Source organism: Anguilla rostrata, chromosome 2, assembly GCF_018555375.3.
Source record: "Anguilla rostrata isolate EN2019 chromosome 2, ASM1855537v3, whole genome shotgun sequence".
NCBI lineage: Eukaryota > Metazoa > Chordata > Actinopteri > Anguilliformes > Anguillidae > Anguilla > Anguilla rostrata.
Genome location: NC_057934.1, coordinates 33,748,509 through 33,774,952, shown reverse-complemented (window position 1 = coordinate 33,774,952; position 26,444 = coordinate 33,748,509). Strand labels below are relative to the sequence as shown.

The window sequence follows — 26,444 nt, the reverse complement described above, 5'->3', positions numbered from 1 at the left end:
CCCACCACGTCCATAACTGTCCACTTCAGTTTTCTCTATCAACAGTCATGGGGGAAGTAAGCACAGGGAAGAATGTGCCCGAGTAGCTTCTGATAAGACGGAAACAAAGCCTCACTATCGCCAAGGACACTCAGGGCCCCACCTGTCACACCACAACATAAGCGGGTCATCAGTAAAACACACTCAACTCCCATAGCCCCCATACCACACCATCAGCCCACAGAGCACTAATCGGCCAGGTTTGTGCAGAACTTCGGTCTCACCACCCCAAGTTGACAGCACCCCAACCAGTGTTTGTGTAAAAGCAGCTTCGTGCTGCATAAAACAGCAGATTGGTTCGTTGCTTCAGACCCACACGTTAGATGGTTTTACGTTTTGAATTTTGAAAAACACACAGGAAGACATCCCTTTCAAGGATAGGACACATCAAGGACAGGGTCAGGAACCAGCAGCGACTTTTGGGGAAAATAACATTCTTTCATTCTGACTGGGGTCCAAAAGTGTCACAATGTTGCTTTCAATTCATAGTTTAAAAGAAACACACACCGAAATCACTTGATTTATTGACCATCATTAATGCATTTCTCAAAACAAGGAATGCAAAAAGTGGATCTCCAACCAAGCACACAAACACCATTTAATCCAATCAAATTATTTTTCACCGGACTGCAAAGGGCTTTTAAGGTCAAAAGTGCACCTGGTGATATATGCCCATTATCACATTTGCACATTATAACAGATGAGAAATTATACATTCCCTTTTTTCTGTGTTGGTAATATATTGTCTCAATGTAGGTACTAAAAATGTGTTTTTTATGAAAATGTTCTAAATTAAATTACTGTATCCAGTCTTATGCAAATTCTGGTCATAAATCAGTTGTCTGCCATCTAGTGGGGAAAAGGTGATCAACACACTCAAGAAGGCCCACCTCATTGCAGTGTATGAACATCGGACACATTGGATTATGCCTTAGGCCAGTCTGTGGGCTAAAACCTTTTGAGTGATGACATCTGAAAAGATACACATGCTGAGGGAATCATACACAATAAAACTGGATAAAACTGTTTACTGTAAACATGTCACACCGTATAAAAACATAAATATTAAAGCGGGAGCATCATATGACGTTGCCTTTTAATCTTCTACATTCGTCATTGGTTCACTATCTTCCTGAAGATTGAATTTGTGTTATATTTGTTTAGGATTAGATTTATCTCTTGCACTTCATGTACCTTTTGTGAAAAAGCCACAAAGCTCAGAAACACAATTTTACTCCCATTTTATTTTACAATACACCGTCAAATATAAAAGGCGGTCAAGTACAGACAGTCAGAAATAAAAAGGGTGGTCTAAATGGGGACGTTTCAGTAGTATGTACAAATGGGACCCGCCTCCATGGTTACGCGCAGAACTACACGAAGCTCGAAGTCTTTCTCCCCCTCACGTCTCTTTTTCCAGGAAACATACCGGACTCCTCAATGTCCACGTGCCGTTTTTTGGGATCAGACTGTCTTTGGGATTTGTGGCTGTGTGACCGAACACCTTACTGCAGAAGAACACAAACACCGAACCATTTCCTTCTCCATTATTCGTTAGGTATAAAGAAAAAATTAAATCTAGTTATAAATACGCAAAATGGGGGGGGGGGATTATACAAACCTAGTCTGGGACATACACCCTCTTGGGGAATACATGGGAGTGTTAAAGGTGAGATGGCGTTCCCGAAAAACCGTTATCAGTCAAAGGGACCGATGGAAGCGAGCAAGGCCTGAATCCCTATTTCTGTGTGGAAGACAAACCTTCTCCCAGAATCCTCTCCGGGACAGTGCCGCCTGAACGGTTCCCCGTGCTGACCGTGCCGTGCCTCCCCCCCCCCCCCCAACCCCTCCTCAGAAGAACTTGACTCCCTTCCCGTCGTCCATGGTGATGAGCTCCGCCTTGCCCTCCCCCTGCAGGATCTGCAGGGAGCGCAGCAGCAGCCACTCCTCAAGCCCGTGGAATTCTGGGAAAGGACGCCAACAGTCACTTTCCTGCGCAGGACTCGTGTACAACGGCATAGCGTGCCACTGCTGCTACAAATGGGTGGAATCTGCTCTCGCAGGGAGGGGGCGCTAGGCCAGATGCTGACAGAGAAGCAAGGAGCTGTTAGCGGCAGTGTTATGCTAGGGCAGTGGTTCTCAAACTCAGTCCTGGGGGACCCCTGTGTATGCTGGTTTTCTTTCCAACCTCAGCAGCAATCCCAGAATTTTAACAAGCTGTTAATTTTTCTTAATTAAGTGCTTTTCATGTTTTAGAGCTGGGGTTCCAGAAAGGGCCAGTGTGGGTGCACACACCTTATTCTACTAATCAATCACTAGAGTCATTGCTAAGCACCTTGATTAGTAGAATCAGGATCAGGTGTGTGCACCCACACTGGCCCTTTCTGGATAAGACTAGGGACCCCAGCTCTAAAACATGAAAAGCACCTAATTAAGAAAAATGAACAGCTTGTTAAAATTCTGGGATTGCTGTTGAGGTCGGAATGAAAACCAGCACACACAGGGGTCCCCCATGACAGAGTTTGAGAACCACTGTGCTAGGGGATCAAGCAGTGTGTTTTCTCAACAACAAAAAAACTCACCCATTTAACTGGATCCTAGGGCTGGGCAAAATACTGCGACAATAATTATCAAATGCAATAATGGTCGTTGCCACTGTATGGTGCATTGTTTTTCCTTTTGCATTTTTCTCTTTAATTACTCCTGATGCTGTAGTAAACAACCACGCCTCAGAGGCCATGTGAAATGCTTCCGGAAAAATTGTCACTACTGTTATATATATAGGGTGTTCATGTCCCGCCCACCCGAAAAAGTGACTGGAACTAGGGAGTGGTTTGAAAGAATGGGATTTCCCATACCAGAAAACTCCTCTTCTCATGAGCAAACAATTACACAACCGCTTTCTCCAAAAGAGATTCTTCACTTATCATACTACACAACAGATGCTTACGTCAGCGAGCTCTCAATAGCCAACAACGGAGCATGCCCTGGAGAGCTCGATGACATAAGCATCCATTGTGTAGTTTTAACAATATTGTAAATCTGATAATAATTTTTTTTTTTTTACCATCAATTGAAGCGAAACAAATTGTTTGGCGAAAGAGGTTGTGAAATGGTTTCTCATGAGAAGATGCATTTTAAGTTTTCCTCTATGTGAAATCCCATTTTATGAAACTCTCGGATCCAGTTCCTTTTATGCGGTGGGTGGGACTTTAACACTCTATATCGCCAAACCCTATTGAACCCCTCAGATTAAGAAAGAACCATTAGTCTGCATGCCTATTAGCAGTGGACCAGCGGACGTTTTGATTGGCTCCGAGGGCGAAGGCCTACCTTCGCTTTCAGTGTCGTCCCCGTTCGAGAGTTCATAGAGCGTGAACACTGAATTGACCATCCCGTTTCTGGAAACCTGGAGAAGAGAAGGGCATAGAGGCCAACGGCCTGGGTCAAGTTCCGTTGCTTTAACTTCACAGCTATTGTGGGAGACCCTTAGCCTTCACACACTCCTTCACAGTGTTGTTACTCAGCCTCCCAGAGAAGGGAGCAGAAACTGTTTGTTCATGGGGGTTAAAAAGCATTGTCTATTGTTCTGCTATCTAAGATCAAGCATTATATTTCTTAAGTCAATAATTAGTTGTTAAATTCAGATCTCAATTTCTACGTGCACTCTAAACAAACTGCGTAATAATGCATAATGATGATAATTACTGCATGATAGCCATCCGAGCTGCAGTTCTTGGTCAATTTAAAATGTCATGCCCTTGGCTGCAAAACTGCATCATTTCTTTCCAAAATGCCTGACTTGGACACAATTCTCTGTTTCTGTTGTAGAGGAAGATTTTTTTATAGCACATCTTTTTCTACAATGTAGCATAGAATACACTGCGTTTTCTTCAGCCAAATATGGCTTGACAGAGCCTTGTTTGTGCTAAACTCCAAAGCAAGTTGCAGGATTGCACAATATTGGGACAATTTGTGATCTATTCTGTACGGTCAACTGTGATATTAAGAGCATTTGAGCAAAATGTGTAACTGATTAATCTTGTCTCAGGCATAACAAGAGAACCATGCAAATGTACAGCACTACTATGAAAACGACTGATTAAAAAAATCAGTAATTTACTGATAAAGAGGCACCAAAAGCATTCAGCTTACACTTACAGGTAGAAGGAGAGTAATACGGTGATATGGTTATTATTTTTGTGACCTTAGCTGGCCTCTGAATTGCCCAATACAAGTCAATAATGAGAATTTGTGGAATGAAGACCTAGATGCCTACAATGTGGAGCGGTAATGAGAGCAAACATTGCCGCCGGGCTCGGACTGCATCATAATGCAGGGAGGACAGGCACTAATGCGCTTCTCTGTACATGCCGTCACGCGCCGCAAACAGCTAACATCCTACCTGGCCTTCCTGAGATGCGGCTGAGCATTGGGCTCCGAGGCCTCAACGCCTACGACTTCCGCTGCGTGGGGAAAATAACCCGTCCCTTCGCACTTTCATCATTTGCGCTTCTCAGTTTCAATCATGGAATACGTGCGGCGACGGCAGTCACGCGGTTTCCGTGCCGTAACTGCACATCTGTGACGCATTACGGTCTTGCGAAAAATGAGCGCATTTCAACAATTCGAAGATGTCGAGGAACGCTTATTCTCTATTTTGCTAATCAAAAGACTATGAAGATCAACAATAATTACTGCCAAATCCTCCAATCTTACTGGGGAGAAAGCATGTGGATGCAATTAGACAGGCTACACAGGCTAAACTAAATAAAAGCCTTCAACACACAGGCTTAAAGTCATTTAACTTAAATCAGATTTGCCACTCGCTTCTGCCAAACCCACAGGCATACGTTTTTAAATGGTCACAGTGTGTTCATTCATTCTCATGTAGCTTAATTTACAGGTGTAACTTTAACCACCAGCTTTTAGGGTTAAAGAGGGACATTATTTGGATATAATGCAAGTAGCCCAAGATCCCCTTAAAACAAAGCAATTCAGCAATTTATAAATGTGTGCAACTGCTGACCTTATGTATCACATATCAACTTACTGATAAGAAATTATGAATAAAAGAATGGAGGCTATTATAGCCTAGTATAATACTTATCTGATCACATAGGAATAAACAAAAATACTAACTACGATACTTCAAAATCATTTGTATTCAGCATTTCTGGGAATGTGTGCAGAGCAGGTTTTTGGGTGTGCCCTGATGGTAGGGGTGTAATGGCGGGTAATTACTCCCTTTAAGCAATGTACTTGGCCAGTATGACTCTAGTCATGTATGAATGGGTCCTAGAATGCACTTCAGGGGCATAAATGAATAGACACACTGTCTGAACAGGATCATTAAAGTTCACGACAACACGAATTATCCTTAGCATTTGAAGGAAATCTTTTGATACTGTTCTATTAGAAGCCTCTGGGTGCGTGGGTCCACTGTTCCTAAGCCTCTAGTAGCAGCACGTAGTTTAAGTGTCACGCGTGCGGCACTGTTCGTTCTGCGAGGAGAACGAGGACAGATCCTCACCCATTGATATATCAGCTTCCCCCATTCCTCCGGTCGTCTCCACATGATCAGACAGCGTGTTTTGTTTTTGTCAATCCACTCCAGATTACCTACGTTTCAAGATAACTGTCGTTATTGACCGGTCGCATAAAAAGAAAAAGACAAAAACATGGCATGAGTTCTTTAAGCAATTACTCTGGATTTTTAAATATACTGAAATAACATGAGGAATGTGTTTCAAGCACACCTGAGGAACTTACCAAAGAACTCCTCAAACATACACGTCTTAAAAAGCTCAAAATGCATTCCTTCAATTAGGCCACATCATTTATTTGAATGTTAAATATCTAGATGTAGACTTCCACTAACACATACACAAATAAACAATACATAAAAAACCATACCAAGTATCTTTGCATTTTTTCCTCAGAAATGTACTCTCCTCACAAATCTCATTGTGTTCCATCAGTTACACAAGATCATTAACATAGATATTAAATATCGAGACTGACTTCCTCTCTCTCACACACACATACACACACACACACACAACACCATCACACAATACAAAAATGTAAAAGCTACCTTTTTTCCTTAGTTCTTCGAAAACAACCTGGATGGCTTCCATTGGAAGTTTTCCTGAAAGCTTAATTAAGGGCTGGCCCCAGCACAGTGAAAAAGTATAAATGCATTCAGTACAGTGCCTAAGCAAACCCCAGTGACTTAAGATTTTTGACAATATTTATGACAATATTGTATTATGCAGTAATTATTAAAATCACACCTGAGCTAATACATTGAAAGTAATGTAAATTTGAGTTACACCAGTAGGTGCATTCCAACTTGCCATTTCCCTCTATTCTCCTCAGAGCAGTTCCTCCACAATTCAGGAAGTAGGCCCACTGGCAGGTGACAGATATAATTAACTAATTTTTTTTATTATACGGATGTACTAAAAGCTATAATTTAGCTTCTACCTTTTAAAAAGATTACTTTAATGTGCACATAAAAGATAATGAAGGCTGCTGCATGTCAAAAGGACAAATAACTCATACAGTGAACAATTAACTTACAAGTAAGACCGTGCTTGGAATACAGCCCCTCTGAGACCATGCAATTAACCTCAGAGACATAAATGGAACTTCCAATTAATCTAAGAAAAAAGTTAAAGTGTGACTATGTAGCGGGCATAACAAATATTAAGCTACAACGTCAATGGGAATGCGTCGCGTTGTCATAACTTTTAACTGGTTTCACTCCAGTTAAAACTCTATTATCTTCTATCACAATAAGAGATCATTCAAATTCGTGCGGTTTATGGACGATATTGGTACTCCTGGTTTAGGTCGTCCAAGCATATAAAAGTGCAACCAACAAATGTGACATTAAAAGGATACTCTCTATTTTCTTATTGTTAAACACAGGACTCTCTTGTGCCTCCATGACGTCCAACGTGTAGAGTTTGCGATGTCGGCAATAGGACAGCGTCAGTGAGCACCATGCTGCTAGCTGTTTCTGTCTTGTGTCAACATTAGGCTGCAATCTGTGAATCAACCAACATATCTAACTAAATGTCATTTCTACAATAATGTTTCAACCATTTTTGTCAAGTGCTGGACTACTCATCCAGCATAGCTAATAGTAGTTAAGTGCCCCATATTATTCGGTCGCTGACTAGCAAGTAATGAGACACAGTGAGCTAGCCAGATATTCACATACAGTAGGTAATTGAAAATATATACTTTATTTTTCGGCAGTCTTACTAGTAGTAAATAATGTTTGACAGTGCGCCTGCTTCAACTTAAGTAACGTTACCACTGCTCACCAGATTGTAAAGGGTAATAAAGTATATATTCTCTAAACAATTATGCCTGGCTCGCGCACAAAAGCAAAGGCACTGGGTGACTTAAGTTTAAGCGTCCATTCCACCTCACCATTATTTGTTAGCAAGATAGCAAGGCTACTTCCTTAGCAAGCTGGTTATTCAGCACACAGTTCTGTGCTAGCCAGCTGAGAGAGAAAAGGCTAGCTGATCGAATCCGAATAAGCACTTCAATATAAATGTATAACACTTTCCAAGATATTTGACAAACCAATTTCTTGATGCTGTGTTTTTTAAAATATAACGCCAAATATGGCTACTCACGTAAAAAACGGAGGAAAGTTGTATTGCCAAGGCCACTCAAAACTCATTGCTAAAATTTGCTACACGCTTTCCCGGAAGTCAGTACTTCACGAAAAACTGTCCCCCCCGCTCTTGCAGCTGACTGAAGTTCCACACACTTGCTCTATGTGTTGAGGGCGCCATCTACTGTACAGTTAAGGAAATGAGTGAAACTATTTCGTCCGTTATTTTTCTTTTCGTTCGGTGTTCGCAGCGAACATGTAGCTAGTAATAAATTTCAGTATTTTTTATTAAGCTTTATTCAATCATATATTTGCATCTTAATTGTAACTGTTCGTGATGGAGATCAAGTCGTTTAAACCTATCTATTTCAAAGACATTTCAAGTTCTTTCTCTGGAGAACAGCCTAATTTAAAGTTTGGTGAAGTTCCCTTTAATATTTTGTACGACTTTCTCACAGATCTCAGCAATAGGAACAAACATCATTTGAACCACTTATCCACTTGCAGTGGGAGTTTTAAAGACCGAAGATTAGTTGGTACGTGGAGTTTAACTATAGTTATATACGTTAGTTAACGTAAAGGTACATGGTTATTATTGTGGTTATTATTGTTAGACTACAGCATGAAATATTAGTAGACTACCTGGCTTTGTTACGATTCGAATTGAGCTTGCGCGGGCATAGCCTGCTCTTCATTTTAGATTAGCAGTACTCTATATCTGTACCGTGAATGAAAACGAGAAAGTAGTTAACCCTTGTAAATTATCTTTTTTTTTTTTTTAGAGTGCGTCTTCCTCATATGCGAAGAGTTAAAACTTGACTCATTGGCTGGATACCAAGCAATTGAAATATTGGAAAGGTGACGTCACAGTATGATACCTATTTTGATTATAATCATATAACTATACATATTTATTAGATTTAGTAATAGTACACAATTCATTATATGTATAAATTGTTTGGATCTAACCATCTAAATTCCTTGTTGTCTTGTGTTTTCACCAGGTTTATGATAAAGCACCTTGATCATCTGTTTTGCACCTACAGCAGCGCAGGTGATGATGATAGCGGCAGGAGCGTTGCGGACTATATTTTCATTAGGCTGAGCCAGAAATTCAGTCTCCTGATCATCTCGTGCATACAGCTGGCGAGCAAACTCACACTTCACAGCAATGTAGGTGTAGGCACTGATGGACTTACCCCATATCTAATGAAACATGTTGTCTTAATTTGGTGAGTGGACAGCAATCAAATATCTGACTTTATTTCAGGTAATTGACAACAACACAGCTGTGAAGTTTCTGAAGTCTATTGGGCTCTCCTACTCCAAAGACACACTTTTGGAATCTGAACTTCTCGTCTTAAAAACACTGAACTTCAGCATCAGTGTCCCAAATCCTCTAATGTATGTGGAAACATTACTGGAAGTGCTGGGTGAGTTGTCTCCTACCAAATAGAGCATTTTAATGCAGGAACAAAGCAATGTAGGTAATATTTAAAATATTATAGAAAACGTGTGTGCTGCTGCTGGCCATCTAAACCAGGGTGGCTGGCTTTGGAGAGGCTTCAGTCAAGCTTGTTTCCCTGCTATGATAACAAAACTAGACAGAGGGAGAGAGTTTACTACTGTGAGCACCCTTTGTTATGGTGGATGAAGAATTACATCTTCAGGTTAAGGCTGGCAGTTTTTGAAGCAGGGAACATGCCGGAAAGACTGCTTCCAATCCCAATACGTCTGCATGACAGGGTACAATGATGCGTCCGCCCCCGTCTCTCAGCTGTACGCCCTCTGCCACTGCTTGCTCCGGTGCGCCTATCTGCAGAGGAAGCCTATTTACCACTCCCTGCTGGTATCTGCGACCAAGTGCGCCAGTCCGTCGCAGGAGCAGAGGTGTGCCCCCGCCTTTACGAGACGTACAGAAGCGAGAGTAGTGGGTGTCAGCGCAGTCTCTTGAGTTCGTGTTCTCATTTCGGGGGAACAGAGTGAAGTTTGCAGAAGTGACCGAGGACTTCATGCTACTGAGCGTGGGCGTCATTGCTGCGGGTGCTTTTATCCTCAACGTCGCCAGCTGGGAGCAGGTAACGCGCGAGACGGGCCTTGCTCAAAACGCGCGCCACAAACGCAGCTCCTCGTTGACTTTGCTAAACTGCAGGTCACGTTGTTCATCATGCGGTCGGCGGTTCAGCTTCAGGGTTAGGATTCCAGCTTTGCGTCGTAATATCCTGTGAAATGGTCCAGTGGGGGTGAACAAGAATGACCATGAAATGGTTCTTTGGGGCGTTTCCGTAACACGCAGCGAGGTGAACCCTCTCCTCCTTAGCTGTAAAGGCTCGGGACCAGACACCACCACAAGTAGCCTGAGACTTGTATAACCATATAAACTGCTTTTTACATTATGCTACATGTAGGCTAAAAAGAATATCCACATAATGACTCAATTCCGTATGCAAGGCTCACTGTATGTGCAATCGAGAGTCTGTATGTATAATGTCAAATCTGACTCCTGTGTGTTGTATTGGCTGTAGTCTAAATATCACACTTGTTTTCTATACACAACAGGTTGTGGAGGAGCTGAATTACATAACAGGGATCTCTGCACAGAGCATTATGGAGTTTGCATATGTAATGCTGTCACACATTGTGAAGAATGAATTTGTGCAAGTCACATGAGCCCGGCTGTTCCCTGCTCTAATAAGCAGCCGTAGCCTTTCCTTATGGATTACAGCGGCAAGTGCCCCGTGTCAAATTACTGTACAAAGTGTCTTTGGTTTGTTTGTTAGATGTACAGAATGGAATGGTGGGTCACTGGCCTCCATTCAGATGCCATCGTAAATTACATTTTTCTGAGCACTCTAATAATGAGGTCAGTCACCCAACATTAGAAAATGTTCAACTTCTAGTTAAGTGACTCAAAGTTCTCATCAGTTAAAAAGTACTGTTGTTGTAAACTTTGTTAGCTTGTATACAGTTTATATGTATCTGGATGTGTAAAAGAACATCAGAAACTCCACATACCTGCGTCATTGACACTTTGCTTTAATAATATATTTCTCTGATGTTAAACATTAATGGTACTCCAGGACTGCATGTCCCTTACTTCATGGAGGTGCTCACCCCAGTGTTTGGACCAAATCTCCAGTCTGGCTCTCTCAGTCTGACCATCTAATTACATCCCGGTTTAATTAGTCAAATGTATCCCCCCTCTCGACCTCAACTGATGTCTGGTAAGCATTCTGCCAAAAAATATTCTCTTGCTTATAATCAGTTTTTGGTCCACACATCGATGGGTGGTGATTCAGATTCCATGTCATACTGTTGAGCACATTATGATCTATGAACCCTGTAACGTAAATGCAGTACATTATTATTTTTTATTATAATTACTTGGTTGATTTATTGGCTTAAGTTTGAGATATATGAAATATCGATGACATTACTTTGAATCTTTATTCAACCATCAACCATATTTTTTTAAATACTGTATAGAGAAGCTATAGCTCTAATTTAAGGTCTAGTTATCAGTTCAGGTACCACACTAGGTGGAATTGGGTTGTGCAGACTATGTCGAGGATGTTTGGTTGGCATTACTTAGAAAATAAAAATGTGTTCATATCCTTTTGATATACCTTGTGCGTGCCATTCATTCACTAAAAATAAGAAAAATTATACAAAATACTACCAGTTTTTTTTTTTTCGAATATAAATTACAAAGATTGGAAACGTGATTACAAATGATTGATGGTAGCAGATCAGTGAAACTACGGCATCACCTTATAAAACTAATATGACATTTTATTATTTATTCCTTTTCAAATCAAACATTATTGGTCATGAATTAATACAGAAATATAAATAGATCGATAAAACAGATAAGCATTCATAAACATTAAGATAAATAATTTTAATCCCTGGAGAAGCTATAGAACTTTCACTCAAACTAGTCATTAAGCATTCATGGCAAGTAAAACAGATCCAGTGTGTTTGTCGACATTCAACGCAATGTTAAAAATGCTGACTGGTAAATTCAAATCCTGTTTTTATTAACTAGACTTTAATCGCGACCAATATCTTATTAAAACAGGAGTCTGAAGCTCAGCTCCTGAAGGCCCACAGTCTCTGCTGGTTTTAGTCATTTCCTTTCAATCTGCAGTCAATTTAAGCCTTGAAAACAAGGTGTGCAGACTCTTTAGCTAATCAATGACTTAAATTAAGCATTTAAGTACAGGAACACATCAAAAACCAGCAGACACAGCAGCCCTCCAGGATGTGAGTTTGAGATCCCTGTTTTAAGAAGACAGCTGCGCCTAGAATGCTCATGCTGCAGTGTGGCTGTGGAGGATTATGGGTCAGATGTCTCTTCTGATTGGGCCATTCTCTGGTGCCCTGTCCTGGCACTCTCAGGAGAGGCCACCATCAGTCTCACACCTATGGGACAAAGCCTCAACAGTCACTTTACGTTTGCTGACGTTGTTCATCGTCCATGAAACTTGAAATCTGTTATTCTTTAATAATTTCATAAATACAGAATGACTGCTATTTGTGCCCTTGTTTTACACTGTTTGAAGTTCTACAAACCATCTATTAGAACTAACTTCCCCAGAAAACAAATAACATGATATCTGAGGTAATTACCTCAGCTTAATACTTCTGCTTCAAACCTAAGCTCTTCCTGTTAATGGTGTGTATCGCATGGAAACAACTAAAAATGGTAATAGAAACCAAGTGTTCATGTGTAACCTAATAATGCATAATAGTATTAATATTTATGGCTAATTCCCTAAATACTACAGGAGTGACAAAACCTGCGCTCTTGTATATGAAGAACTACAGATGCTGGTTCAGCCCAGGTCATAATACACTCTGCAAAGGAGAAGGCGTTTCATGCAGGAAAAAAAGAATCCCTTGAGAATATGAGTTGTGCAATATTTAGAAATCTGAAACCCCTTCACGTGAAGTTTTATGAAAATCTGGGTCATGAAGGTTAAGCATTGCTTTCATGGAGAGGAATCTGGCTTGGCATGCCTAGATATAGAAGCCAATTAATGCTTGCTCATGCTAAACTGTATTGTACATCATAAATCGTCTAGACTCCAACCTTTATATCACCTCCATTTGGGAATATGACATCATTACAAGAGTATTGTTGAAAGAAAGCCTTTTTTTTGAGACCTACTTGTACTCCCAGCAGTTTGGTGAATCAGGTAGAGTGCCGTTGCCACCTAAGATAGAGGGGAAGAAACCGTACGTTTAGTTCTTTTCCCCCCTCCTATCCTCCCCCTAGGGCGGACAGAGACATGAGGAAAAACATCAAAAGCGGAAAAGAAGCCTGGGACTGGAGCGCGGCCTGCAGCAGCCGGGGTATTAAGATGAGGGCTGTGAACTAGCCGGAGCGCTCTTCTGAAAACCAGCTGTGTAAACAGGATCTGAGATGTTTTAAGTCGCCCCGTGAAGAAGAAAAACAGCCACGCCCAAGGTGAAGCGCACCTGGTATCAGGCCCCGTACGCATTGTCTGCTTCTCCTTTGAACAATGGACGCTAAGCTCACCCGGCTAAAGGGAACATTTCCCACAGTCCCTTGCATCCCATGCCACGATAAGGAGCGGGTAAGTTATGCCTGCGGGGTCTCTTTTTGTCACACTAATGTAAACAAAGCCCAGCTCCCTGCAGACAAATAATCTTTCCCCGGTGGCTCGAGCGGGTCTACCCCCCCCCTTGGCCGAAATGGGCGGCACAGCAGCATTGTGGGTAAAAGCCCTCACATTGAAGGTGGCGTAGCTGCGCGTCTCCACCGCGCGCACCACGTCCCACAGCCTCTGCTGAAGGAGCCGAAGCACGTGCAGCTCCGGACTGGCCTGCTCCACCTGGGAAACGAGGGGGACGCAGTGCGGTTATATCCACTGAACCCGCACCACAACACCACATATGCAACCTCCTGGGCCAAAACCAACAGAACCAGAGCTGGGTAAAATAAGCGACTGAGATACTTTGAAACGTTAAACACCAAGCAGCATTCCTGCAGATGACAATTTTCCAGCAACCGACAATTCTGTGTACTCTTCGACTGTTATCTCGTTCTGTAGAAAATTGTCAGGGATGGCTAGGTTTTTCCAGTTTCCGCTGCATCTGAACAGTCTGAGTATTTTCATTCAATACACATTATCAAGGTCTGGTCTTCACGTTTGAGTTGGAAATTTCACCTGGGCCTGGCGTTGCCTGTAGCACTCCTCCAAATCAAAGCCCTCCAGATCCAGATTGAGGCTTGCCTTGCACAGCTCACAGGCCTTCACAGCAGTTAACTCTGCTCCTGGACACCCATACAAACACGCACAAGCACTGACACTGAGCAGTCATCCACCAGCTGCCTGTATTACACTCTATATGCTGCAGAAAATGTAAGCTACATGTAAAATGTAATTGAAGCTACAAGTTTATATCTAGCACACTGTGAGAAATAGTTCTTTGCTCCTTCTACATTACATAAACAATGTTGGATATAACAACATAATTTGAAGGAGGGGCCCACATATTCACTTCTCACAGTCAGTAAGACCTAATTGTGCATGTCATGGCATTTCCTGAAGTGATTTGCCACTGAATGCTTCACACACAAATCCCAGTGTGCCCTACATTCATTCACTATAAAATCTATGTATGAAGGCCTTTGGCTATTGGCACAGTATAGGAGGGTGGATAGGCTACTGTATGAGAATCTATTGTGAGAATATGAAGCATGATTTATAAAATAGAAGGTGTTGCTGTAAATGCAGCGTAAACTCATATGGAGTAATAATATTGAAGGCAGTCTCCAGGGTTTGATACTTAAGCAGATTTCTGGTACATTTAATGCAGACATTTAAACCATTTTCTCTCACTCAATCATAACCTTTAAGAAAGTCAGCAACAAGAGAACCACAACTTTCAGTTTAAAATGCTCAAATATCATCATCCCAGCAGCCATAGATATATTGGTCGGCAGTATGCCTGCCACACACCTAGTTAATATGTAACTACTCAATAATATTGTTTATTCATAAGCACTGAACACACATGTTGAAGTGAATGCAAGCTGAATACTGCTACAAACACAGCTTAAGGCCAGAGACATGGAGCCTCACCTGACTGGACTTTAGCTTGGATCCACCTTTTGAGACAGTCATGGTGCACGTACTGCAGGCTGCCGGTACACCGACAGGGCGTGAGCAGGGGATTCTGGGGGGTGCCGCCCCAGCTCTGACAGATCCGACACAGGTCCCCCTCCTCCTCGTCAGACTCCTCCTCCAACAGGCTGCGGAGACAGAGCAGGCCAGGTTGCTCGGACTGGGATTCGCCAGCCATTAGCATTCAGATCGAATCCGCTCACTCAAGCAACCGACTGAGGCTCAACGTCTGAATTTCTGCTCACAGCCACATGGTTTTATTGGCCCGTATCCACGAACCACTTTAGAGTAGGACTACTGATCTGGGATCAGTTTAGTCTTTCAGCTTATAATTGATAAGGTTAGGCTATGTAGCAAGGTAAATTGATCCTAGATGACAGAGAGGTTAAATGAATATGGGCCACTGTCCTTATCTGACTGGCTGGTGGGTTGGCTGTGTCACATTTGCATGAGCTTACAGGACCGAAGACCATGCAAAGTGTAGCAGCTCTGACGTGGCTGAGACTCTAAAGTACGTTGAATATGGCAATTTTGCAGGCAAAAATGCAATTTTCTTTCCCTAGAACTGCAAATGCAAAAAGAAACGCCCTGCCTTTCATCCAAGTGCTATGTATGATGCAAATACGTACATATCTGAGCCTCTAATAAGTGGCAGCCAGACAATAAATGGACTCAATACTACACCAGTTGAAAAACTGTGTGTAGTACTGAATACAAATAGGCAGTTAAGGAATAGCAAGGGCATAGCAGTCTCTCTGGATCACAGTGACGAACAGAACGCACCTTTCTGTGATCCTGCGCAAGGTTTCTGGGTCGGCTGGAGGTTTGGTCTCCGCTGCGCCTCCGCTTCTCTCTTGCGTGCTGTCCAGGTGGATCTGCACCACCTCCCTCCGCACTTCCTGGAGTGCCATCAGCGCCAGGGCCAGGTGATCGAGCAGCCCACTGGTTCTTGGTCTACGAGAGGCCACGCCCACTGAGGCACCGCTCATCGAGGCTCCTCCCCCATGTTCTCGCTCTTCCAGCCTGACAACGTCCAAGGACCGCCTCCCAGTCGCAGTGGCGGGGCTCCCCTCTGCAGGCGCCGTCTCCTGGCCACTCTCAGGACCTGCCGAGCTGAGCTGGCCCCAGGAAGCCCTCGTGAGGCCGACGCTAGGGTCAGAGATTCGCCGATCTAGATGCTCTTCAGCGGTGGGGGCTGGGAGGCGGTCCCCATGAGTCCTCTCAGAAATGGGTGGCACTGGGCTGTATCCACCTCTAAAAGAAGCTCTGTCCGTTTCCCCCAGAAGCCTGTTCTCCAGCCTCACTGGGGGCTCCAGTAACACAGGGGTACGTGTGCTGCGGAGTGGGCTGCAGCTGGGAGGGCTGGGGTCACCCCCACTCTCTGGGTTCACCCAGGTGGGCAAAGGGTCATTTTCACCCCCGTACTGGGAAGGCAGCAAGTCCAGGGAGCGGAATTCATCGCTGAGGGAGTTCTCCGGGGTTCCTCCGCTATTTGAGGGGCAGCTTGAGCGGGAAATTCCACTGTCCGCTGAGCTTACAGATAAGTCTGTTCCACAAAGAATTCTACTGCCGCTGGTCTCGTTGTCGCCTATATCCTCGCCAATGCTGCTTTCATTCATACACTCTTGGAAGGGGTGAGAAATCAGTTGGAGATCTGACTCGTCCACGGGGCTGGGGGAACGACAGTGGAGTGATGACATCAGAGACCAGTCCACTGGGGTCCAATCAGGGGAAGACAAGGGTAATGGGACAGAGCTGCTGTCCAAACCGCGGATGGGAGATAAGGCCTGCCGGCTAAGGGTGAGTGTGACTTTGGGCTTATCCTTTTCCATCTCTTGGCTGGGTGCCTCTCTGGGCCTCCTGCTTTGCGTTCTTCTCGGAGAATAAAAGTCTTTACTGGGTGCCAGTTTACAACCGGCATTTTTCTCATTCACCGAATTCTGTTTGTGGCATGGTGGAGGTAGTACTTTACCTTAAAAGGGTGAAAAAACAAATAGAACCACATTTACTATTACATACACAAAAATAGATCCCATGGCAGATCCTATTTTTATATTCCAAAATGCACTTCACAATGGCACATCTACAAATTCAGATACGGCAGTTAACATAACCGATAAATTAATCTACCACATTAAAAAAATGGCTACCCAGTCCTGTGGATGATGGAGAGTTGTTCCTGGGATGGGGGGGTGGGGGGTGTTCCAAAGAGCTTACCGAGCTGTGTCGCAGTGGCTGGAGCTCTCCGCTGTGTCTTCCCAGAAACTGTCAGAGTCTGCGTCTGAGCTCTGCGGGCAATGACAGGAAGCTTGGACGCACAGCTTCTGTTTGACAAATGGCCTGCCCTGGGCTCATGGACGCGATCGGAGGTAGAGGAGGGCTGCAGGTTATAGATGGCCCGGTGGGGGAAGGCCATGAAAATGAAATGTAAAGAAATGTAAAGAAATGATCCCAACTGGGATCAAACACAGTGCGACAAAATCCGTAAACACGAAGACGACGTGGACAATGGAAAATGTATCTGGATGAAACAAATCCCTCTGTTGAAAATCCACCCTGGAATCCTGTAAATGAAACGCTGTGTGCTGTATTATGCCATTCCATCACAAAGCCCTTAAAAAAAAGCTGCTCACAAGTTGCCTTAACTGCCTTAAATTTTCAGGACCAATCAGTATATATCAAGAGCCTGTTTATCGAGAGTGAGGTAGAGGTTGCCATACCTTTTTGGTACCTGCTGTGTTCTTTGCCCAAGGCCTGTCATAGGTGCGTGCTCTGTGCTTGTTGAGCAAGGGTGGCGCTGGCAACCGTCTTGGGTGTGTTTCTCTCTTCAGCTCGGCCTCTGCCCTCTCCTGCTCTCGCCTGCGCAGGCGTTCCTGCAAGGTGATGACCACTCTGAGAAGCCTTATATTTATTGCATTTACCCTCTCTTCAGTTTTCCCTGAAATGACTACAATGCAAAACTGTGGAAAACAGCTCATTGTTCAGTCTACGTGATTCAGAACCTTTACATACACTACATAGCCAAAGGCATGTGGACACATGACATCCATCATCTCATCCAAAATTATGGGAATTAATATGCAGCTGGTCCACCCTTTGCTGCTATAACAACTTCCACTCTTCTGGGAAGGCTTTATACTACAGTAGGTATTGGAGCATTGCTGCAGAGATTTGTTTCCATTCAGCCAGAAGAGCATTAGTGAAGTTGGGCACCGACTGAGTAATTATGCCTGGCTCGCAGTTGGCTTTCCAATTGATCCCAAAGGTGTTGGATAGGGTTGAGGTCAGGGCTCTGTGCAGGCCTGTCAAGTTCTTCCACACCACTCTCAACAAAACCATTTCTGTATGGAGCTCGCTATGTGCCCAGGGGCACTGTCATGCTGAAAAAGGAAAGGGCCTTCCCTAAACTGTTGGGGAAGCACAGAATTGTCAAGAATGTGATTGTATGCTGTAGCATTAAGATTTGCCTTCACTGAAATGAAGGGGCCTAGCCCAAACTATGAAAAACAGCCCTAGACTAAGGGGTGTCCAGATACTTTTGGTCATATAGTGTATATCTTGCATGTATGTCTTGTTCACTTTTGTACACTTTTGCACTAGCTGGTCTAACGGGGTCTAACTCATAGGGGGGGGAGGAATGTGGTTGCAGCAATGAGACAGGTTACAATTCTAACTGGACATTACAAAGTTCTGAATAAAAGAAGTGCTAAACGCATGTCAAAAATGGCAGCTGTAATTTGTGTTTTCCTATCACTTTGCTTATTGTATTGCATCTCATCTTTTTCATTGTTTTGCAGGCATGTTGGATTTGGGGGGGCATTTGAAAGCATGTGACACCCTTGCATTAAGCTGCACTACATCCAAAACACTATGAGGAGGAGTGCTTTGTGGAGCCACAAAACTGAAGGGAAACTGAAGCCTGCGCAAATATTGGCAGGGCTCTTGACAAGACTTTAAAACAGGGATAACTTGCTGCTAAACCTAATTCATCCAGACGGGAGCACTTCAAGGTAAGATATGTCACAGCCTGGATTCATTCTCTGTCGCTTCAGCAAATTTACCTCGGCCCATCCTTGGTCCTCCACGGCTCAGGTACACAGTAAATTCTTCAGTGTTAAATCAACTCTTACAGAGTACATATGGTCCCTGTCAGTGTACTCAAATCATGGAGAAGTTGGGTATGTGATGTGAAGGATGAGAGAAGTGGCTTATATTAACTTCATTTGCGAGTTGCTCTGCTTCTTATGCAATTTCTAGACCAGTCTAGAAAAAAACTTGTGTCAATATAGTGAACAACACAGTCCCCTGTTGTACGCACTTGATGGTCCAGGTCTATCCTTTGTCTGACCTCTCGCATGTGTTGAGCATTAGTGAGGCTCTCAGCTGCCTGTCTTGCCCAGCTGTTGAACATTCTGTGGGGATTGACTGCAAATAAAAGTGTTTCCATTTTATACATTTTTCAATAAATCTAGGGACAATCAGAGAACACATAATATTGAAATATAAATAGCTACAACATTGGATTACTGACTCCTCCAAAAACAGTTTGTCTCAGAATAGGACATGTAATATAAGTGCATGTGCCTTGAAAGCAACCCAAGTTCTTCCACAAGGTAAATCTTCAAAAAGAGAACTTTAAGTGCCAAGTGATGACTTCCCGACTTACAACGTTAAAATATTTGCAACTATAAAAATAGATTGCCAAATAGATAGCTAATTTAGACAGGTCATATAACTAGTCATCGTTAAGTCATTAATATTAAGGCCGCTATAACTTAGCTAAATAATCCTGCAGTGTTATCTCATTTACATAACACTGTCAAATAAGCGAAAGCTGCAAGCAAACAGTAGGCTACTAAACGTCAGTAAACGTTGGTCTACTTAATACTCGGCATAATTTTCCAAAATAAACCAACAAGTTTGATAAAGTTATAAAGCCAATTCGCTTGCTAGCAACTGCAGTTGTGTGTGCCAATGCCACAAGGGTTGGTTGGCTATAACAACTATAAATTTTATTTGATGCCGGCCAGTATCAGATAGCCAATATTTATACTAGCTACAGTTTATGTTAACGCTGCTGTACCATTATTAGCCTAGCGCTGGGGATCTAAGGTTACTGTGCGGGACTGTGGTAAGATTAGATAACCAACATGTTATCACAGTTAACGTAGATCGTGGACAGCTTTCTGCACAGCTCATTCGTTATGACATTAGTTTTATCGTTTTAATCGTCATCGGTTTAATTACGTTAGTTGTTCATTCGACCTATCACTTTGTATGTATTTTTGATCAACTAACCTTTTCTCCGGCGGAGCCCGAGCCTCTGAAGGGACGCGTCCGAGTCTCCATGGAGATTAAGCGCGTTCCTTAACACAGCTGACTGAGATGAAGCAATCCGCATGTCCGTGAGCGCGCATTACACAATGAGCGAACGGTTGCAGGTAAGTGGAGACGACCTGCAGAGATTCCAATGAGCGACTCAGCCACATTTTTTAAAGCCTCAATTAATTTTTAAAGGCCGTCATGAGCACAACATGACTACTAGCTAACACGGGGCTCTTAAAAAAACACAGTCTTTAAAAAATTGCCATGGCTCAGGAATTTTCTGGCTTGCATCAAGAAACACTTATTTTAACAGGAATTAAGTAGCCATGCCTACACAATGTTACATGTGGATTTTTAATTTTTACATTTATTTTGCAATGTTACCTCAATTATTCACATTCCTGTTATGACCATTAGATGTTAGGTAAATTTTTGTTCTTACTGTAAAATAATTTGCAGAAATGGGCTCCTGAATCACTTGTCCTGTTAAGGCACTGTTTCAGATTGTGGTTGGTATCAAATCCATGGGAGTGATTCAGCAGGCCCCACTGACACTGCCTCATCGCACCCCAGTTACCACTAGTCTCTCAAGATTGATTCAATATTGTCATTTATAGAGCCTAAAAAGTATGCACTGAAAGGTGACATAACTACATCTAATGTTGGGGATGTGCTTTGTTAATAAAACCAATGGTGAGTTAGTAATTCTGGACAGGAGTCCAGTTGGAGGTCGCAGTTCAATGCTGGAACATTCTCTGGTGGACCTGCCATAAATAATGTGCATAGCTAAATGTTACTTGAAATTTACAGCTACTTCCAAATAGAAAAGGCCAAAACAATCACTTGATGTGACCAAACATCCTATGACTATAAAAAGCATTCCTTATAGAGCAAATGTAACTGTTTTACATTTGTTTTACATATTATTAGCCTACATGAGGAATAATAGTTAAAATGTTATTGTAATTAACATGTGTTTTATAGAAGTGTAATAATCAGGCTAGCTACAGTAAGCTTCATAGAGGGCTTTCAGTAGCTATTCTTGATCCTTGATCAAACTAGTTGGGGTGATTTTGATTTGTTTAAGCACTAAATGAAAGCTGAATAATATTCATTTGAAATTTTTTCAGTAATTTCTAGACTGAAATAATGCAAAAACACCACTTGGGCCCTGTAATTCTGAAAGCATAAATATGATCAGAGAAGAGGAAGTGCAAGTCACAGGGAGGGGTAGGGCAAACAGTCTCTGGGGTGGGAACTTGAAACAACAAACAGCCCAGCCAACCAAACTGAGCGGCAGATATCTGCCAACACGAATTACATTACAGTAAGCCTGTGCCACAAAAGTCAACAAAGTTTTCCAGATACTCATAGATTGTGTTTGGCAATTCAGACACTACCTGAAGTGTCTTCTTCCAACTTATGTCTGTCCAAGCTGACTTGCAAAATGTAAAGAAGGAAGCGTTGGCATTACATGCTTCAGACGAGAGTGCACCCTTGTTTGTGCTGTCCAAAATCCATAATGGAGGCTGCGATGAGCATTGCAGTCAGAGCATGACCAAGCATTCCAAATTGCGTAGTAAAGTTGAAAAAGTGTTACAAAAAATGATTTTCACAATTGAAAAGTTCACAAATTCTAATTTTTTTTTCACATTCTTGGCTCAGTGTACCACCAAATGGATACTGCCATCTTCCTGTGATGGCACTGAAGCCTGGAAATTCCTTTGGTTCTTCTAGAGGACAAGAATAGACTAGCTCTTCTGGCAGGTGCCATTCCCTCTGTCTTTTACAGGTGGGGCAAGGCCCTTGGTGCCTTTTATCTATTGGTGTTCCACTACCCAGTGAGAGAACACATGGTGCATGCAGTGTGCCCGTCCATCTTCAATTCCATCACTTCCATGTGGTCACCATGGAAACCAGGCAGCAGTGACAGTCGCTGGGGAATTCCTTTTTTTTTTTTTTTACAGCTCACTTATCTAATAAGCATGGCGGCTTCACATGCGCCTGCTTTCTCCTTCTCCCTAGCAACTGGTTGCTATGCTGCCACTGTTGCCATGTTGAGTGCAGCGCATGAGATTCATGGCTAATCACCCCCTTCTCCCTGTGAACAGATTATTGAGATTGCAGTGTTAGATGCCTCCCTCCTTAATCCTTTTCTCACTAAAGTAAGCATAGTAAGAGTAATTGCTCAGACACATAGAAAGGGTCAGACAATTAAATATTACTTATTTGGTACATAATAAGAATAATAATAATAATAATAATAACATATTTATTATTATTATTGCTATTATTATATTATAATATTATAATATAACACTTTTCATTGTGTAACATTCTGAAAATGCACAGTTGGCAGAATAAGAGAGCAGCAACTGTTTTGTACATATCTATACAATACATTGTATTAGTTAACCAGGTAGGTGAAGTAAGTGTCAATTTTCATATTTAGCCCCGTTTTTCCTTTGTTTGAAGAACTGTTTAATCACTAAAATATTTCTTATTTTCCCTGCAGGCAGTCTACAGAGGATCTGGTTCTTCCAAATCCTTCATTCCTGTACTGGAGGAACCTGTTCATGCAGAGGGTGCTAAAATGACTATAATGACGACAGGCTTGGTCTCGGATTACTGGAGGCTACAGTGCGTCAATAGGAGGCTGCAACCTATAGCTTGTCAGGAGATGAGCCTCCTATCTTGCTCTGCCACAAAGGGTTCTTGCCAGTACAATTATACCCTTAGGCAGATACAGCGGGCTGTTTATATAGCAGCAACACCAAAATGCACAGCAAGAAATGGATTAGCAAACTGGTCTGGCCCTTGGGCAGTGTCCCCAATTTCTTCCTATTTCCCCGCTTCCAGCCACACAAATTCATGCACTACTTAAAAAGGATTGTGACTGCGTCACTGACAGAGACAGTATCTTTGACAAAGACACCTTTGACTGGCTGTTCTGGCACCGGCGCTTATGAACTGATGCGAACCGCAGCAAGGTTGGGTCTTCTGGGCCTCTGTCAGCAGTGTAAAGCATACACTCTGAAGCGATATCAGCTCAGATACACAGAGCCACACCATCTGTTACCGAAGGGAACTGAACCATTCTCTCTCATGTCTTCGGTGTAGCATCTGAGAGCAGTGTGAAGGATTAAGTCTGCCAGGGCCCCAGGGAAGGAGTGCGGGGAATGGCAGTTTGACACTGCTTGGCAGAAGGCACCAGAGTTAGAGTGGATTAACAGAGGATCTGGGGCTGGGGCCTGGGTTTTGCTGCCTCTGCTTGGCTCCGACAGATTTCTCCTGATCAAACCCAACTCATTTAATCTCTTTTTCCTCTCTGCGACTTTGCGAAAACCTACAGCAAAAACCGAAACACAGGCACCAGAACAGCGGTCATGGCAACAATCCCATGATGTTTCTAGAACAGTGATCTGCAACCCTGGTCCTGGAGAGCCACAAGTTCTGCTGGTTTTTGTTTTCACCTTAAAATCTGCATTACCTGTGTAATCAACTGCTTTAATTCATTAAGTACAGAGTAACAATGAAAAACCAGCACTGCCTGTGGCTCTCCAGGACCCAGGTTGCAGGCCTCTGCTCAATCACAACCCTGCAGAATACTGTACCCTCATATGAGCTCCTCAGATGTGTAGGTCTGTCATGATTTAGTTACTGTTTTCCCCCAGTTCCATTAGTTTTTTTTCTCCAGTCTAAAATAAGCATTTCCATTGCCTGTTTTGACAGGTGTCTTATCAGTTTCCACATCTCGGGTGTGACTGTCATGCTTGCTGGGGTTCAATTTGCCCGGCCGGCTCGGCAGATCTCCACGGGTGTGCAGCGGCTTTGGTCTCGTAAAGACCGTGGGGGCTGCCCTGGGATGGAGGGGGGCTGAGCAGGAAGGGTTGGGTGGGACCATGCCCACTGAGGCATGAAGCTGATGCCAGCAAGTTCAAACTGCACTGATGTGGCCAATGGTCATAAATAGCAGCCTGATGTGTCCTACATCCAGCCTCCCCTTGGGCAACAGGCCAACTTCCTCCCCTGAGACAGGGACAGAAGCAAACAAGGACTAAAGGAACACAGTGACGGACTGCACGAGAGATTGACAGATCATGTATAGAGCAAGAGAAATGTACCATTGACTGGAAAGGAGATGCAGTTTACATTGCCTTGGTGGTTACTAAGACTCCTGATTGTATATATTTGGGAAATTTGGTGGAATTGGATGTACAATAAAATTTGTTCTATGATCAAACATTGCGTAGCCAACTCCCTTTTTAGTAACACCTGAGTGGATGCCTCTGCAGAGAGTGCAAAGGGCTGAAATTTTCTACGGTTGATGTGCACTTGAATGTTATATTTTATATTACCACATAACCCAATCTCACCGGTACCATACTGTAAATGAGTAGGACAGCTATGGACTGTGAAATTTAAGCCTCAAACTGCTTGGTCCCACTACTGTTCCATCTATCTCACCATTTCTTTCTTTAGGATTGGTTTGACCTGTCTTGAATATCAGTCTGTCTCTCAGAACATCCACATGTATTTCTTCCTTGGTGAATCAGCTTTCAGAGAAGCTGAAAATCTCACGGGATCTCATGGATAATAAAAACACTTTAAAAATACCCTTTGTTAAGCATAATGAAATGATGCACAATCCTCTACTTAATTTCAGGTCAATTATATTTGGAAGGTTTATTGTTTACCTAAATCAATAAAACAGTATATATATGAAGTATCTAAAAGGGCCTGAAAAGTTCTGGGAAAAGGTCTTGTGGACAGATGAGACCAAGATTCACTTTTATCAAAGTGATGGCAGGAGCAAAGTGTGCAAGCTAAAAGGAACTACCCAAGATCCAAAGCACCCCCCCCCCCATCTGTGAAATATGGTGATGGGGGTGTTATAGTTTGGGCATGGCTGCTACAGGTACTGGCTTACTTGTTTTCACTGATGATATTACTGCTGATAGCAGCAGAAGAATAAATTATGTTGCGTACAGAAGCATCTTATTTGCTCAAGTTCAAGCAAATGCCTCCAAAGTCGTTAGGCAGTGCTTCGTCCTGCAGTAAGACAATGATCCCAAATATACTGCTAACGTGACAAAGGAGTTTCTCAAAGCTAAAAACTGGAAAATTCTCAACAAGCCAAGTCATTCACTAGGTCTGAATCCAACTGAAGATGCATTTCATATGCTGAAGAGAAAACTCATCAGAGAAGATACTCAGCACCTAGTGAAGTATATGGGTCACAGACTTTAAGCAGTCATTGCATGCAAAGGATATGCGACAAAGTACTAAACATGACTACTGTCATTTACTTAACTAATTACTATGTCCCAAACATTATGGTGCTTTGAAATGGGGGGACTATGTGTAGAAAATGCTGAAATTTCTACATGGTGAAACCAAATGTATGAAAAGCTCACTAAATAAAAACTGAGAATGTGCACTTTACAATTTTAGATTTGGAATTAAACAATTCAAATGTGGTTAGAGTACAGAGCCAAATACAGAAAAAAATCTTTGTCCCAAACATTATGGAGCTCACTGTGTGTTTGTGTGAGTATATATATATATGCACATGCACACACACACACACACACACACACACATAAATAGATATGTGTTTGTGTGTGTGTGTGAGTCAGTCCTCTCCAGAGAGGATACATTCTTAGTAATGGAACTGTAATCTATGCTGAATGGGTCTTAATTCAATCTTGTCCTGAGTGCTACAAGCAAACAGTGGACTGACTTTCCATACACTGTCCATTCTTTCTATGATATCTGTACCACATTTGACAATAGCAGGGCTTTCTTCTTTTCCAACTTGACTTGATAAACATAAAGAAGCTGTCTATGTTCTGATTTTTATCCAGAGGGAAGAGCTGGACAGCATTTTGTCTTGACACTGATGGAGCTGTTACTTTAATTGAATTGTGACAGCTACCTTGTGTTGAGTGAGTGATATCTTAACAAGCATGCTATTTGCAATTTAACCAAGAGAAGATGCATTTCAAGAGGAAGTAAAATAAATGCTCATTCTGTAAAACTAAAAAAGTGATCCTTCCATAAAAAAACTATTAATGTGACTAATTGTATGCATAACTTTTTGCATATTTTAAACATTATATATTGCAGCTCTCAATAGATGTATAATAACCTAATATGCTGATTTGGTTGCACATTGCATTACTGTACATTCATTAGTTGACAGACAGCAAAAATCTGTTCCTGATTTTCCAGAGATTTCTATCTAAAAGAGCGATCTGTCAGCTTTATGCTGTATTACCAAG

The 26,444-nt window shown here is 42.5% G+C and overlaps 3 protein-coding genes and 1 long non-coding RNA gene across 7 annotated transcripts; 2 read left to right on the top strand and 2 right to left on the bottom strand.

Annotated features, from left to right (window-relative positions):
- Positions 1–1,263: 1,263 nt before the first annotated feature.
- vps25 (vacuolar protein sorting 25 homolog) lies at positions 1,264–7,849 on the bottom strand. The gene is made up of 6 exons (XM_064321744.1): positions 7,698–7,849; positions 6,949–7,094; positions 6,137–6,190; positions 5,573–5,661; positions 3,373–3,448; positions 1,264–2,003 (listed from the first exon to the last, which is right to left on the bottom strand). The coding sequence occupies exons 1-6, from the start codon at positions 7,742–7,744 to the stop codon at positions 1,891–1,893; spliced, it is 525 nt and encodes a 174-aa protein (XP_064177814.1). The 5' UTR covers positions 7,745–7,849; the 3' UTR covers positions 1,264–1,890.
- Positions 7,850–7,920: 71 nt separating this feature from the next.
- On the top strand, positions 7,921–11,297 carry cntd1 (cyclin N-terminal domain containing 1). 2 transcript variants are annotated; one of them, XM_064321740.1, is made up of 7 exons: positions 7,921–8,214; positions 8,461–8,536; positions 8,683–8,851; positions 8,949–9,111; positions 9,424–9,568; positions 9,660–9,756; positions 10,238–11,297. In XM_064321740.1, the coding sequence occupies exons 1-7, from the start codon at positions 8,016–8,018 to the stop codon at positions 10,346–10,348; spliced, it is 960 nt and encodes a 319-aa protein (XP_064177810.1). In that variant the 5' UTR covers positions 7,921–8,015; the 3' UTR covers positions 10,349–11,297. The 2 variants fall into 2 exon arrangements, with proteins under 2 accessions (XP_064177810.1, XP_064177809.1); XM_064321739.1 differs by lacking the exon at positions 10,238–11,297 and having other exon boundaries at positions 9,660–10,200.
- Positions 11,298–11,458: 161 nt separating this feature from the next.
- Positions 11,459–20,269, bottom strand: LOC135247835 (E3 ubiquitin-protein ligase MARCHF7-like). Of its 3 annotated transcripts, none has more exons than XM_064321735.1 (10): positions 20,134–20,269; positions 19,154–19,260; positions 17,556–17,708; positions 17,053–17,215; positions 15,619–16,807; positions 14,794–14,963; positions 13,876–13,982; positions 13,438–13,539; positions 12,852–12,897; positions 11,459–12,103 (listed from the first exon to the last, which is right to left on the bottom strand). In XM_064321735.1, exons 1-10 carry the CDS (start codon positions 20,234–20,236, stop codon positions 12,018–12,020), a joined length of 2,226 nt encoding a protein of 741 aa, XP_064177805.1. In that variant the 5' UTR covers positions 20,237–20,269; the 3' UTR covers positions 11,459–12,017. The 3 variants fall into 3 exon arrangements, with proteins under 3 accessions (XP_064177805.1, XP_064177807.1, XP_064177808.1); XM_064321737.1 differs by having other exon boundaries at positions 19,184–19,260; XM_064321738.1 differs by lacking the exon at positions 19,154–19,260 and having other exon boundaries at positions 20,134–20,263.
- Positions 19,276–24,694, top strand: LOC135247841 (uncharacterized). Its single transcript, XR_010328315.1, has 4 exons — positions 19,276–19,448; positions 20,150–20,276; positions 21,826–21,952; positions 22,676–24,694. It is a non-coding gene; the product is annotated as an uncharacterized LOC135247841 (long non-coding RNA).
- Positions 24,695–26,444: the final 1,750 nt, after the last annotated feature.

What these genes read in the sequence shown, in the direction of transcription:
- vps25 (XM_064321744.1), bottom strand. Translation starts at nt 7,744, where the DNA reads ATGAGTTTTGAGTGGCCTTGGCAATACAACTTTCCTCCGTTTTTTAC. An exon ending in AACTTTCCTCCGTTTTTTAC is followed by an intron (nt 7,095 to 7,697) that starts GTGAGTAGCCAT and finishes GTTGATTCACAG; the next exon opens with ATTGCAGCCTAATGTTGACA. An exon ending in GGACGACACTGAAAGCGAAG is followed by an intron (nt 2,004 to 3,372) that starts GTAGGCCTTCGC and finishes GTCCTTTCCCAG; the next exon opens with AATTCCACGGGCTTGAGGAG.
- cntd1 (XM_064321739.1), top strand. Translation starts at nt 8,016, where the DNA reads ATGGAGATCAAGTCGTTTAAACCTATCTATTTCAAAGACATTTCAAGT. An exon ending in GCAATTGAAATATTGGAAAG is followed by an intron (nt 8,537 to 8,682) that starts GTGACGTCACAG and finishes TGTTTTCACCAG; the next exon opens with GTTTATGATAAAGCACCTTG. An exon ending in AACATTACTGGAAGTGCTGG is followed by an intron (nt 9,112 to 9,423) that starts GTGAGTTGTCTC and finishes TCTGCATGACAG; the next exon opens with GGTACAATGATGCGTCCGCC.
- LOC135247835 (XM_064321735.1), bottom strand. Translation starts at nt 20,236, where the DNA reads ATGCGGATTGCTTCATCTCAGTCAGCTGTGTTAAGGAACGCGCTTAAT. An exon ending in CCAAGCTAAAGTCCAGTCAG is followed by an intron (nt 13,983 to 14,793) that starts GTGAGGCTCCAT and finishes ATGGGTGTCCAG; the next exon opens with GAGCAGAGTTAACTGCTGTG. An exon ending in ACAGGCAACGCCAGGCCCAG is followed by an intron (nt 13,540 to 13,875) that starts GTGAAATTTCCA and finishes CTCGTTTCCCAG; the next exon opens with GTGGAGCAGGCCAGTCCGGA.